This window comes from Ylistrum balloti, unplaced genomic scaffold (assembly GCF_031769215.1).
Source record: "Ylistrum balloti isolate Yb309-2 unplaced genomic scaffold, AGI_CSIRO_Ybal_v1 Utg369800, whole genome shotgun sequence".
Classification (NCBI taxonomy): domain Eukaryota; kingdom Metazoa; phylum Mollusca; class Bivalvia; order Pectinida; family Pectinidae; genus Ylistrum; species Ylistrum balloti.
The window spans coordinates 1,810,996-1,826,663 of NW_026781978.1; the positions used below are offsets into that span (position 1 = coordinate 1,810,996).

General features: G+C 34.8%; 1 protein-coding gene across 1 annotated transcript; it reads left to right on the forward strand.

Annotated features, from left to right (window-relative positions):
• The first annotated feature begins 10,569 nt into the window (after positions 1–10,569).
• Positions 10,570–12,525, forward strand: LOC132544507 (uncharacterized). The gene has a single exon (XM_060208110.1). It carries the CDS (start codon positions 10,570–10,572, stop codon positions 12,523–12,525), a length of 1,956 nt encoding a protein of 651 aa, XP_060064093.1.
• The last annotated feature ends 3,143 nt before the right edge of the window (positions 12,526–15,668 follow it).

Sequence of the window (15,668 nt, forward strand, 5' to 3'; positions counted from 1 at the left end):
ATACATATTTACTATACCAATATCAATATGATTTTTAGTTTCTGTATGGTGTAGTTTATGTCATCACTTTATAGAAGCTAGAATTGTATGGTCTAGGCACAAGGGGCATATAGTGTTTCCTGTGGTCATCTTGTCTCATCTTGTACCTGTGCATTCTGTGTGGTAAAATTTTGGACAAAGGTTAACTCCAACAACACCTTCGATGGTTCCCTATTTTTTCCACAGCTTAGTTCAAGGTCATAATTATTATTTAGAAATGATCATCAGCCGGTTCAGTGATCTGATCCTTAAATCAAGACTTTTGATCAAACTGAAATGTGCTGTATGCAAAAGTCATGTCAAACAGTGGTTCTAATTCACATATGAGCAGAGGTATTCATATCTAATAGACACATATTCTATTTTGAGAAAACTCCCAGCATTGTATCACAGTATCATGGATATTATGCTTTCATAAATGATCTTGCTCATCACCTCTGCTTGGATTAGGTTTCATATCAGTCAGAAAAATGGTGGTGTGTCAGATTTTACTTAACTGTATTTATTGTTAGTGTTGAGCAATACAGATGTAAAATGTATAGATAATATATCATAACTAGAGTATGACTTTTCCCACTTTCTTGATGAATAAAGCTGATAGTTCACAATTATTTATTTTTTGATCAGCTATCATTGTATTTTGATATGTATGCTGTAAAACTCTGTATAGATGGCAATATTTAAGAGAAGTTTAGTTCATTATGTAACTACTTTCAAGATCATTAAAAGGGGGAACTAAGTGATATACCTAATTAATTTGATTATCAAAGGTTATCATGATGAATATATTATACACGGAAAAGTATGAGTGATTGTACACACCTAGTAGTTATAGCTACAGTTTGAAGATGTAATCCATTCAAAAATATTATCCCATTAAATCTTTTGTAATCAGAAAATTACAAAGTATAAGCTCTGAAGTATTAACACCTACTCAGTATTTACTGTGAATCATTGATATACTTTGTACTTTCAGGAGATCATCACTGGTGATTTAAAAGTTAATCAACAATTGTTTGGTTAGAAAGAGTACATAATACATTGGTCTGTTGATATATGTGTTACTGAGGTTTTATATCAATCCCACTTGACATTGTACAAAATATTGCCCCTTTTTTACTGTGTAATATAAAGGAGCGAATGTATTGTTACTACATTTTTTAAATCTGGATTTTATCATTGTTTTGGTAGAGGGATTGAATTAAAGAGATATTTTTCTATGTTTGCATCATCTTCACTGGCTGTGACTACAATCTTCCTACATGTAGTTACTCTGTGTAGGCAGATTGAAACCCTAGGCTGACAAAGATGCCAAAAAGCTGTTTCCTATTGTAATAGTAGGAAATGTATTTGTATGTGATAACTCTTATACCTGCAGCATATCTGCCTGTATTTTGTTAGTACATGTTACATACATGTTTAATAAATCAGGGTTAATATATATTAATTATAGAAATCCACCTCTGAAGAATATTACCTGGAAAGTTTAAAGTTCAATGTAAGTACATTAATTTTATATTTATGTGCAAGCAGCAATGTTGTAGTAGGTGTACAGATTTAATGTTCATGACATTTTAGCCAATGTTGATCAATATTGTCCCAGAAAAATATGATGTGCTAAAAGAGTTTAAAATTTACTATGTATATGTTGTAAGATATTTTTACAAGTTTGTTCTGTTTTAAATTTTACTAAGTTTTCAAACCGAATGAAAAATCTAGAGTATAACTTAACTTTGTTTACCATCATATCACTGTTTCAATTGATGTACTATTTAACTTCTTATTGACCAAAAAGTAAATTTCTTTTCTGTTTGTGGTGATAATTGTTGATCACACTACCACTGGGAATGTGTGAGATCAGAAAGGGAGATAACTAAAGTGTGCTTGATTTACATGGTGTTGAACAATTTGTGAACGGATGATGATTTTAGAGGTCACAGATTTTGCTTTAAAAAAATAAATGATATGTTGCACAATTTCCTCTCCGCAAAGAGAGCATTAAAACCAAGGCAAAAAGGAACTGTAATATGATGGTTAACTACTTTTGAAGATAGGTGGGTAACAGAATAAAAATGGTAGCAGTTTTCTAATTAGATTAACATATAGTTTTTAAATACATCAATTATTAAATAGGAAATGTGCAGTTGAGACCCATCAATAGCCTTGATGGAGTTGGTGTGTTAACTTCAATAAATATAAGTAAGGAAATTGTCATGTGATACATTACTGTGATTTTCCTATGAAGTGCTATATTTTTTAAGACTGGTGGCACAAGTATGTGTGTACCAGTTAATGATAGCTATGGTGAAATATACGACAAAATAAATGAAGCCATATATAGATTCATTATAAGTATGGCGATACTTTATTTATAGAAAAGTGAAGCCTCTATTTCAATACTGAAGTGTATAAAAAAATTGTTTTTGAAAGGCAAATTAATGGCAGAATTTCTCTGTTGACTAAGTTTACTGCACTGATATGTTTTTAATGGAATTATCAAATTAAGTTGAAAAGATTAATATGTGGGCCCCAGCTTTAAGACTGCAGTTTATTTTTTCATTCTGTTTGAAAAAATATACAAAGCATTGATCTTTTTTTTTCTTTCTGTTTGTCATTTACAGTTATTTTTAAATGAAACTTACATCAGAATTTACACCAAGAAGCTGTGGTGTGAATATATGCATTCTTATACTTACAGTTAATTGATTTTTTTGTCCTATTTTTGACAGTCAGTGTTTGTTTAGCTCACACAGCCAAAGGCCTTGGTGAGATTTCTTTGTGATCATATTTTATTTTGAAATGTCTCATTTAAATCAAACAGGAAGATTACTATTTGTTATAAGATGTACAGAACTTGTTATGATTTTGTGATGTCACTGTATGCTGATGGTGCTGATATATAGACTATAGTGTAAGAGAGTAGAGAAGAGAAAGTAAGGGTTATTACCAGTAATTAGGAACAATAAACAGGAGTATGCTGACTTGTGCTGATTCAATTTTGTTTATAAGAATCCAAGTTTCTGTATTTAACCTAATAAGCATATCTGCCTTTGGGAAGAGTATGATTGAACTTTAATAGTAAAACACTATGAAAAAGTTATTTTTTCACTGTCATGACAGTATTCAGCAATTTAACTCATTACCTTCCATAGAAGTATTTTCTCACCTTTCTTTAAGCTGTGTTTCATGTCTCATCACATTAAATGTAAACAGTATTCTCTGTTATAGATTTTTTTTTCCATAGACAAAAAATACACTTATTTGATTAAATATGGTTATCTGAATTCTGACAGTTTTATTGAATCAGGTTACTTAGATTTTTACTTACAGTCAGTTCATGTCTCATTTTACTTTCCTTTAATAAAAGATATACAGGTAAGTTTTGGATTGGTGAAGGATTCTGAAATTGTGTTGGATGATGCTGTGTAACAGTAAATTGAGGTCAAGATTAAATTGATGTGATATTGGTTTGTTGTGATATATTTTTATGTAAGTAGTACAAGGATTTAGTGCGATTACGTTTTACGTTTTTCGGTAAGGTGAGTGGAGATCGTTCCATTTAAAAGAAGTGTGCTTACTGACAGACTAACTGAATAAAGATAAGCAAGGGGAACTACAGTAAGAAATATGCTTTATGATTTGTCATACAGAAACTGTAATGATATTGCTGCGTGCGCAGGGTTGTAGGTGTTGTTGAAGTTGGAAATGTGATGCTCTATGAAATGTGATTTTAACCAAAGAGATTTTGTGATAGGGTCAGTAACGCTGGAAGTGGTGATAAACAGGCAGTGTTCAGTGCATCAGTGTAAAGCCAGTCACATTGTTTTTGATTTACTAATAGAAACTCATTTTGCATCTAAATTTCTGTTAGGTGATTGATATAACTGTACGTCTCCATATTGGAGTTTTCTATATTTTTTTTGTTTTGTATTGTTTATAAATGTATTCTGTAATAAAACCGAGATCATATTTCATTTTTGGCTTAATACTGCAGACATGGACTGTAATACCCTGGAGAATGTCAAGTTTATAACGTCAATTAAAAACATTCCTCCACAGGGCCTTAGCTGTTATGGGACATTTCTGTCGCTCTAATAACTTGCACTGTACCTTGCATTGACGGATGGGTTTGTGTAACGAACTCATCAGGGATTGTGATACAAAGGTACAGATAAATCATTTTTTAGATGATTGATGAAGTTAGGAATCATTATAATCATATTCTATATGATTTCAATTAATATTCAGACTATATATATTTTGTGTAGTAAGTTTTCCCTCAGCTGGTATGATGTAAATAGTTATACATATGGTTTTATTTTGTTTTGTTTCATTTTTTTTTTTTAGTTTGTGATACATTTATAATATAATATTTGGGAATGTGTTTTGTGTAATATTTAATTGTTTCTTGTGCTTTTCCATTTAGACAAAACTCAAGTAAGTTGAATAACTATTGTATAAATAGAAAGCGAAAGTACACAAAAATCTACCTGTGGGGTATACATTTTGTGTCAAACCTTTACAGAAGAAACATGTTCCACCTGTGATTTCTCATTACTTGTATCATATCTATGTTATATATTAATGTCTGTTATTTGAATTCCATTACATTGATAAGAATCTGAACATTTTCATTGAATCTCCTATTTATAAAAACTAAGCTTTGACATTTGATATTTTACTATTGTACAAAAAATCGTCATTGAAAACAAAACTTTTGTGTTATTGTCATGACAGAATGATAGGAATATGAAATCACATTTTGATCTCAAAGTATTATTGAGAACTTGTAACATTTTTTATTGAGTTTTTAACATTGTCATTGTATATCTTTTGAGAAGGATTGTTGTACATGTATACACACTTCATGACAGAACCATCAGTGATCATTAGTGTTGGAGGAATTATGTATAGATAGGGCTTAACAAAATGGAATGTGTTGCTGTATGTGTCTGTATTCATGTAGACAAGTATCAGCCCACGCACACAGGAGTTTAGTTAGTAAAAGATGTCACATATCGGTCAAAACATCTTCTAGATAAATGAATGACAGTTGACCCCAAAAGTGATCCTAAGTGTACCTTACTAACAGCAATCACTAGATTACTATCAAAATTATTTATTTCTTCAAGAATTCACTGTTAAATTAATATTGATGTGGAACACCAGGGTTTTTGTTATGCTTGAAAAGTGTTCTTCATCTAAGGGGCTATATGTACATATATATGACATTTGATTATCAATGATGAAACATGAAACTTAAGCTGTACATTTTTTTTCTATAAATAGTATTCTTGAAACATTACTCCATCCCTATACAAAGCATTGAACATCATACAGTTTGTACAATGCTTTATTAATAAATGTTAATATATCATCTTTGATGTTGCAGAGATAATCAGATTCTTTGTCACTGTCATGAGTTGTATGGTATAAATATCAACTGACTGGTAATACCTAAAATATCTTCTTAAATATTGACAGGAAGGCATTGTTGTAGATTAGGAGTGGTGATAGATTATTGGCATCACACGCCCATTAAGCTACCCATTTCTATGACAAGCAAAAGAAACCTGATTCGGTCAACTTCTTTTTAAAAAGATTTCAAATGCTGTTATATTATAATTATGAGTATGACCAAAACTGAAATGAATGTTTCAGAAATGGCTGTCTTCATTGATATTGTGAACTTGCCACCATATTACAATGAGAATGATTTAAAAACATATTTTGTTGTCGTAAAACAAATAAAATGACTTGAACCAAGATCAAACTTACGAAACACCTTCTGTGCCATTAAAAAAACACTATTAACCATTTAAATGATAATTGGCAATCAAGCGATATAGAATTACACAACTAACACAGTCACCTTCTAATGAAGATGACAAGTAGGTTGACTACATGAAAAGTAACACTACTCCTTGGTAAAATATTACTGAGTATGTCGCTGGATTGTGATAAGGTATTCTTTGATGAAGCCATGATTTCCAGTTTAACGGAAGTATTGTATCAACATGCAAATGTTGTATAGGTCTCTGAACACAAATTTTACAGTTGATTTGATGAATCATACAAACATGGCACACAAACAAAATTATAAACTCAGGGACAGACTAGGAGTGGTCAGAAAAAATAGACATGATGTTGATGCTACTATAACCTTTATTGTTGTTTTAGATATTCTTGAGCAATAATGTCGATTTCACAAAGTCTCAAAGACTTCTACTGTGTTACTAAAACTATATTAATATGAAAAGTTAAGTTTTATTTTGTACATTATAGTGTTATTCTAGAGTACTCTGATTTTGACCTCTAGGTAAACATTTAAGATTAATTTCATGTAAAAGAGACATTTTTCTCCATACATTTTGTTAATAGAAACATTTAAGTAAAGATTTGTCAGCATTGTAGAGAACTGTGTATAGAACTAGATCCAAACTGATATTGTTTCAGAAAGATAGCTGTACATTCCAAAAATAATATTTTTACTAGACAGTGTTTAAACAATATAATGTTGTTTGAATATTTTTGATTAGCATTATTCTTGCCAGGCTTCCAGTGTTATGTCAAGACTTTGTTTCCCAATTAGGATAAGTTAATAATTAAGTATAGATATTATATAGATATCTAGGTTTGTTACAAGAATAATTTTATCATGATGGAACGCAGTACTTCAGATACAAGTCCTAAACAATAAATGAATAGACGTTTGTAAAATACAAGTATTCATATATGTTTGAATCTCTTAGCAGTATATATATGTGTGTTACTGTACTTGTTCGTTCTATGCTAGATTTGGATAGTCAATTGTTTGTTAAAGTCAGAAGGGTCTTAATGATGATAGCAATAAAGGTACAAGATCAGTAGCAATTTGGTTAAATAAGTAAAATCAAATTCAAGGTGTAAAGATTATTGTTTAAATCAAAATTTGTGTAGGAGAAAATTATTTTCGTTGCTGATGTCGATATTATTTAAATTGGATTAATAAAATTGATCAAAAAGTATTTCTTTTAAATTTCAAAACAAACGTCCACTTTATTTAATTGACTTGAATTGAGAAGCTTCTGTAGTTTTTGTAACTTGCCTGCACTATAAGACCTGGGTGTTTAGTGCTAGTGAGTTTTTCAAAATTATTACAGGGACATAGCTGCTAGTTATGCTATCAACCTACTGTTGATTACTGAAATGTGAAGTTCATGTTCTTAAAACACATGCTATTTATTCATCTTTTATCCATACATTTTGCTTAAAGATGCATCATAAGCAGTAAACATACTAACCTGGTTGTCGTCGTTTCGATGCAAGGCATGTATTAACAAAATTTCAAATTGTAACTTTGTCGCAGTAACTACATAGCAGCAACATATCCGAATCCTTCTGGTTTCATTACTGTTGGTGTTCCTATTACGTGATGTTACACCTGCTGTACTGCGTACGGCTGGTTATGTACTTAAAGTTAAATTTTGTCTTATATTTGTGTTTTGAAAAAACAAAACGTTGACATTAGGAGTTGTTGATATTATCCGATGTGTCTTAAAAATCCTCAAAATAAAAGATATGTATCTCAATTTACATAGTATCGAGTTGTGCTTAATTTGATACAATGCAATCAGTATGGCTTTCTGAATAACCCTGACCATCGGTATGATATTCTGTGTCAGTGACAGTCTGTGTGGGTTTGTCATTCTGAATAACCCTGACCATCGGTATGATATTCTGTGTCAGTGACAGTCTGTGTGGGTTTGTCATTCTGAATAACCCTGACCATCGGTATGATATTCTGTGTCAGTGACAGTCTGTGTGGGTTTGTCATTCTGAATAACCCTGACCATCGGTATGATATTCTGTGTCAGTGACTGTCTGTGTGGGTTTGTCATTCTGAATAACCCTGACCATCGGTATGATATTCTGTGTCAGTGACAGTCTGTATGGGTTTGTCATTCTGAATAACCCTGACCATCGGTATGATATTCTGTGTGCAGTGACAAGCTTTGTGGGTTTGTCATTCTGAATAACCCTGACCATCAGTATGATATTCTGTGTGTCGGTGACAGTCTGTGTGGGTTTGTCATTCTGAATAACCCTGACCCTCGGTATAATATTCTGTGTGTCGGTGACAGTCTGTGTGGGTTTGTCATTCTGAATAACCCTGACCATCGGTATGATATTCTGTATGCCAGTGACACTCTGTGTGGGTGTGTCATTCACGAATAACCCTGACCATCGGTTTGGTATTCTGTATGCCAGTGACACTCTGTGTGGGTGTGTCATTCATGAATAACCCTGACCATCGGTATGATATTCAATGTGCAGTGACACTCTGTGTGGGTTTGTCATTCATGAATAACCCTGACCATCGGTATGATATTCTGTGTGCAGTGACAGGCTTTGTGGGTTTGTCATTCTGAATAACCCTGACCATCGGTTTGGTATTCTGTATGCCAGTGACACTCTGTGTGGGTGTGTCATTCATGAATAACCCTGACCATCGGTATGATATTCAATGTGCAGTGACACTCTGTGTGGGTTTGTCATTCATGAATAACCCTGACCATCGGTATGATATTCTGTGTGCAGTGACAGGCTTTGTGGGTTTGTCATTCTGAATAACCCTGACCATCGGTATGATATTCTGTATGCCAGTGACACTCTGTGTGGGTGTGTCATTCATGAATAACCCTGACCATCGGTTTGGTATTCTGTATGATTTTGACAGTTGATATAGTATCCAGAAGAACTCTGACCTATAAAGTATTACGAATGACAGTGAGAGTCTATGTCGTATTCTGAAGGACCCTGGCCTCAGATACAGTATTCTGAATGATGATGACAGTCTTAGAAGATTCAACCCTGCTAATTAGCCATCCAGCACCAAGCCAACTTTTTCAGATTCATACAGTTTCACAGCTGAGTTGGTATAGTCACACCTGAATGACTTTGTCATAGGTATGACCAATATCCTGTGTTCAAACTGAAGAGTGTTCACATAACTCCACATAGTTTTTCAATTTAGTCTGAAAGCTAACATGGCTAACACACAGTTAGATGTTAATTTTATGGCAAATGGATGAGGAGGGTTTAATTTACTCCAATATGGATTCAAATGTTCGACAAGCAAAAGAAAATAAAAAATGTATATATGAGATGTGTGAAAATTGACTGACAAGTTACAATTACAAGACATGATAATCACATAAAAGTTTATGGTGGAAATCATAACCGCCTTCCGGATTCCCTTGGTCTATCGGAAGAGGTAGTGATGGTTAGCGTTAAAACGAGAGAAATCAGAGAAGAAATTACGCCAGTTTCAGCCATATATGACGAATTAAGCTCCTTGTATGTCAATGAATTTGATGAGACTGTTAAAGACATGACAAAACAAAGTCCAACATTTCGGAATGCTAAATCTAGTTTGTACAGGAATAGGGAATGTCATGAATGAAAGGGGAATTAGAAATAGAAAAAATGTGTTGTATTTTTGTGGAATATAATAATAAAATATATATGGCTGTATAATTGACCTGAGATTTACCTGAAGTCACCTGTTCTCAACTAGATAATGTTTATATAACTTGTTATAGTGTATACACTAGTCTCACTAAACAAAAATCTGGACATTTCTGTATTGTAATTTTAAAAGGTTGGCTAAGTGGGGTGATGCCGAATTCTGAATCACAAGTTTTTGTGACGGATCCAGACAATTAATGTGGTTTTCTTAAGAACATTAACAACAAATGTGGTATTCCGAAGGACCTGGACAACAAATGTGGTATTCCGAAGGACCTTGACAACACATGTGGTATTCCGATAGACCTGGACAACAAATGTGGTATTCCGAAGGACCTGGACAACACATGTGGTATTCCGAAGGACCTGGACAACACATGTGGTATTCCAGAGGACCCTGACAACGCTTGTGGTATTTCGGAGGACCTTGACAACGCTTGTGGTATTCCGAAGGACCTTGACAACAAATGTGGTATTCCGAAGGACCTTGACAACGCTTGTGGTATTCCGAAGGACCTTGACAACAAATGTGGTATTCCGAAGGACATTGACAACGCATGTGGTATACTGATAGACATTGAAAACAAATGTGGTATTCCGAAGGACCTTGACAACGCTTGTGGTATTCCGGAGGACCTTGACAACGCTTGTGGTATTCCGAAGGACCGTGACAGCAAATGTGGTATTCCGGAGGACCTTGACAAAGCTTTTGGTATTCCGGAGGACCTTGATAACGCTTGTGGTATTCCGAAGGACCTTGTCAATAAATGCGGTATTCCGGAGGACCTTGACAACAAATGTGGTATTCTGAAGGACCTTGTCAACGCTTGTGGTATTCTAAAGGACCTTTACAACGCTTGTGGTATTCTAAAGGACCTTGGCAACGCTTGTGGTATTCTAAAGGACCTTGACAACGCTTGTGGTATTCTAAAGGACCTTTGACAACGCATGTGGTATTGAAGGACCTTGTCAATAAATGTGGTATTCTGAAGGACCTTGTCAATAAATGTGGTATTCTAAATGACCTTGACAACAAATGTGGTATTCCGAAGAACCTTGACGACACATGTGGTATTCCGAAGGACCTTGACAACGCTTGTGGTATTCCGGAGGACCTGTGGTACGGAGGACCTTGACAAAGCTTTTGGTATTCCGGAGGACCTTGTCAATAAATGTGGTATTCCGGAGGACCTTGACAACAAATGTGGTATTCTGAAGGACCTTGACAACGCATGTGGTATTCTAAAGGACCTTGACAACAAATGTGGTATTCTAAAGGACCTTCACAACAAATGTGGTATTCTAAAGGACCTTGACAACAAATGTGGTATTCCGGACGACCTTGTCAACGCTTGTGGTATTCTAAAGGACCTTGACAACGCTTGTGGTATTCTAAAGGACCTTGACAACGCTTGTGGTATTCTAAAGGACCTTGACAACGCTTGTGGTATTCTAAAGGACCTTGACAACAAATGTGGTATTCCGGAGGACCTTGACAAAGCTTTTGGTATTCCGGAGGACCTTGTCAATAAATGTGGTATTCCGGAGGACCTTGACAACAAATGTGGTATTCTGAAGGACCTTGACAACGCATGTGGTATTCTAAAGGACCTTGACAACCATTGTGGTATTCTACAGGACCTTGACAACAAATGTGGTATTCCGGACGACCTTGTCAACTCTTGTTGTTTTGCTAAGTACATTGCAATTAACTTTGGTATTCCGGAGGACCTTGACAACGCTTGTGGTATTCTGAAGGACCTTGTCAACGCTTGTGGTATTCTAAAGGACCTTTACAACGCTTGTGGTATTCTAAAGGACCTTGACAACGCTTGTGGTATTCCGAAGGACCTTGTCAATAAATGTGATATTCCGGAGGACCTTGACAACGCATGTGGTATTCTGAAGGACCTTGTCAATAAATGTGGTATTCTGAAGGACCTTGTCAATAAATGTGGTATTCTAAATGACTTTGACAACAAATGTGGTATTCCGAAGGACCTTGACGACGCATGTGGTATTCTGGAGGACCTAGACAACGCATGTGGTATTCTAAAGGACCTTGACAACAAATGTGGTATTCTAAAAGACCTTGACAACAAATGTAGTATTCCGAAGGACCTTGACAACGCATGTGGTATATTGATGAACCTTGTCAATACATATGGTGTTCTTAAGGACCTTGTCGATAAATGTGGTATTCCGAAGGACATTGACAACGCATGTGGTATACTGATAGACATTGACAATGCATGTGGTATTCCGAAGGACCTTGACAACGCTTGTGGTATTCCGGAGGACCTTGACAACGCTTTGGTACACCGTGACAGCAAATGTGGTATTCCGGAGGACCTTGACAAAGCTTGTGGTATTTCGGAGGACCTTGATAACGCTTGTGGTATTCTGAAGGACCTTGTCAATAAATGCGGTATTCCGGAGGACCTTGAGAACGCATGTGGTATTCTGAAGGACCTTGACAACGCATGTGGTATTCTGAAGGACCTTGACAACAAATGTGGTATTCTAAAGGACCTTGACAACGCTTGTGGTATTCTAAAGGACCTTGACAACAAATGTGGTATTCCGGAGGACCTTGTCAACGCTTGTGGTATTCTAAAGGACCTTGACAACGCTTGTGGTATTCTAAAGAACCTTGAAAACAAATGTGGTATTCCGGAGGACCTTGACAACGCTTGTGGTATTCCGAAGGACCTTGTCAATAAATGTGGTATTCCGGAGGACCTTGACAACGCATGTGGTATTCTGAAGGACCTTGTCAATAAATGTGGTATTCTGAAGGACCTTGTCAATAAATGTGGTATTCTAAATGACCTTGACAACAAATGTGGTATTCCGAAGAACCTTGACGACGCATGTGGTATTCTGGAGGACCTAGACAACGCATGTGGTATTCTAAAGGACCTTGACAACAAATGTGGAAAAGGAAAATATCAACAAAAGAAAGATGTATATTGAGATTACTGAAAAGTACTAGGGGAATAAGTCTAGGTGTTCCGGAAGAGTAAGCATCTTCTGTTTATCGACGACACCTATCATGCTAATCTTGGCCAATCCACGAAGATACAATGTAATGTTCGTGCTCAAATGAGAACGAGGTAAACAACAACATGGTGTATCAAACACGTTCGACCTCGTATTGCACAAGGAAGTTGTCTGTTTCACAATGGTATCACAGTGATACAGCCTCTTGAATATCAAGGCAACTGCGACATGAAAACATAAGTTGGGAATGCTGGGACGGTGATATCCAGAGTTGGAAAACTTATAACGGGGAAAGTTAAACCATCATATTTTACATACAGATTGGTGGAAAGCTGTCTGTGTCGGTTTTGATGTATGAAAATATCCAGATAAGTTGCTGATGTAGAAGAGTCTGTCGTGTCCTTCATTTCTTATTCCGATCAGTTTATACGATGGATGTCATTTAGCACATGCGAGATTTAAATCGTATATCCAGATGATGTGAGATAAATGGTAAATCATGCTCCGTAATTTGGCCATTGTAGACCAAGGTAAGAATTGCTACTATTTCTTTACCAAGAAGAAAAAAAAATGAATTTCTGACGAAGAGCAGCACAAACCTGCATTTAGATATATTTCAGTCATTTTAATGTCTTTTCTCGATGTTTGTAATTTTTGATGTTTTACAGTTTTTACAGCAGTCATGACAAACTAGAGTTTTGATTTTCTCTATCGATTTTATTTTCAAGGTTTCTGTTTTGCTGTTTTTTTTTACCCTACAAAATAAAATCCCTTGAAAATAGCAAATTGTACAGTCTTTTTTTATGTTTCCTTTAACATATGAAATCATAATAAGAACAACAAGCCACAAAGCGTGGTATTACCCTCCGCATTCAGCTGTTGGTGTGAGATCCAAATATGTGCATTGGGTAATACAAGAGGCCACAAGAAATCGAAAAATTCGATGGTAACAGAAAAAGGATAAAAAATAAAAAGTCCTTAGTAAGAAAAGGCACAACTAGGAGACTAATATATACAGAAAGGTTTTTGGAGTTGAGTGGAATGGTTTCGAAGTTGTAGCCCAGAAAGGAAAGTTCACACTGTTTTTCCTACTGTGTTTCCATGGTAACAGAAATATATAAATAATGAAATGTTGTCAATAGCAAAAGGCACAGTCAAGTAGGTCACTAACCTAATATATACAGAACGTTTTATTGTGTTGAGTGGAATGGTTTCGAAGTTTTAACCCAGAAAGTAAAGTAAGCACTAGTTTTGTGTTTTTGGCTTTTTCCATAGTAATACAAAAATATGGTAAATGAGATGTCTTCAATAGCAAAAGGCACAACTAGGGCACTAACTTAATACATATAGCAAGTTTTTTAAAGTTGAGTTGAACGGTTTTGAAGTTATAGCCCAGAAAAATCCGTACGGACGGGCGGACGGAGACCAAATTAATATCCCCCGAAAAACGCGTTTCGTGGGGGTATTAAAAAGAATAGAAAAAAAGATGGCATCCATGTAATAGAATGTAAAAGCGAAAACTATGTGGAGAGGGGATCGATAAGCAGTCTATTCACACGAATAAAGAGATACATGAGAAATCCACTGCTATCAGAACATTATCTTGATACCTATCCTCATGGTATTGAATCACCAAATGTTCACTAGCGGGAACGGGCTATCCAAATTTTGATCTCTCCGATGTCATCATCGATAATTCCTTGACATGGTCAGATTACATTTCGTCAATATTGGGCAAATTAAGGCAAAAGCTGGGCTTGTTGCGTCGTATAAGTCCATATTTACCCATGGAAGGAAAACTGAATTTTTTTTCAGGCAAGTATTTTTCCACATTTTGTGTATTGCAGCACTGTGTGGTCAGGTTGTTCAGGAAATTTAATGGGCAAGCTTTTGAAAAGTCAGAAACAAGCTGCCAGAATGATTCTCGATGTACCATTTCATACCCCTTCCAAAGACATGTTTGAAGTTTTACAGTGGATACCTATTGATAGATACTTGAAGTTTAGAAGATTATATATGATTTTTAAATGTTTACATGAAGATGTCCCAGACTACTTATCTAGCAATGTCTCATTAGTTAGAAATAGTCACAATAGAACTAGAAGATATGCCTGTGATAACAACTTTTTAGTTCCAAAACACAGAACTGTTTTTTACTCAAACCATTTTTTAATATCGAGTATCGAAGATTGGAATATTTTACCTCACGAACTGAAGGGGATCAATTGATTTACTACTTTTAAAAGACTACTAGTCAAACGTTTATTTGATTTGTTGACAATTTTGCAAGATACTGCTGCTTTTTACTTTTTAGAGCAACCAAGTCTATTTGTACACTGTATACTTTTCAATAATGTATGTAATCATGTAATTTTTATCAGGTATCCGACAGATGAAGTTTATTGTTTACTCATACATGTTGTTTTTACTAACCCATTGATATGTACTTTTACTAACAAGAGGACCATGTGTTAGATAAGTCTTTGGCTTAATATGTATTTATCCTCTGAAAATAAATATTATTATCATTATTATTATAATGAACGCAGTTTTGGGTTTCCATATTTATTAAGTTTTTTGTCAATCACATATTCACATTGTTTGGCACATGATAAACAGTGTATGTAATTTCTTTGTAATTTGGAAATGAATGTGGGCACTTAAAAACCACAGTACATCGAATGCAGTGTACCAACACTCGCCCGTTCATGTATCGTAATGGTAACAAAACGCCATACTGAAGATCGGATATATCAACATTATGCTGCATATGATAAAATCTTCGCGGTGATTTTATTCTCCATAACTAAAACAAAGACGCAAAATGAATGCATGTAAAGAATTGACATACAAGGTACAAATCTTATCAGATCAACGGAATACTTACGAGAAACCGCGAAGAAATCGATTTATAATTATTTGGCATTTTACATACAGCATGTGATTAATTTACAATAAAACTTCACACATATTAAGTTTTATTAGGTAATATGAATATTAATTACTGAATGTTCCCGTACCCATTTACTACTTTCAATCACGTCCTACAATTTAATTAATACTAACATTTATTCTCATTTTTCTGTTTACGGTAAACACGTGGTAAATCAATAATA

What these genes read in the sequence shown, in the direction of transcription:
- LOC132544507 (XM_060208110.1), top strand. Translation starts at nt 10,570, where the DNA reads ATGACCTTGACAACAAATGTGGTATTCCGAAGAACCTTGACGACACAT.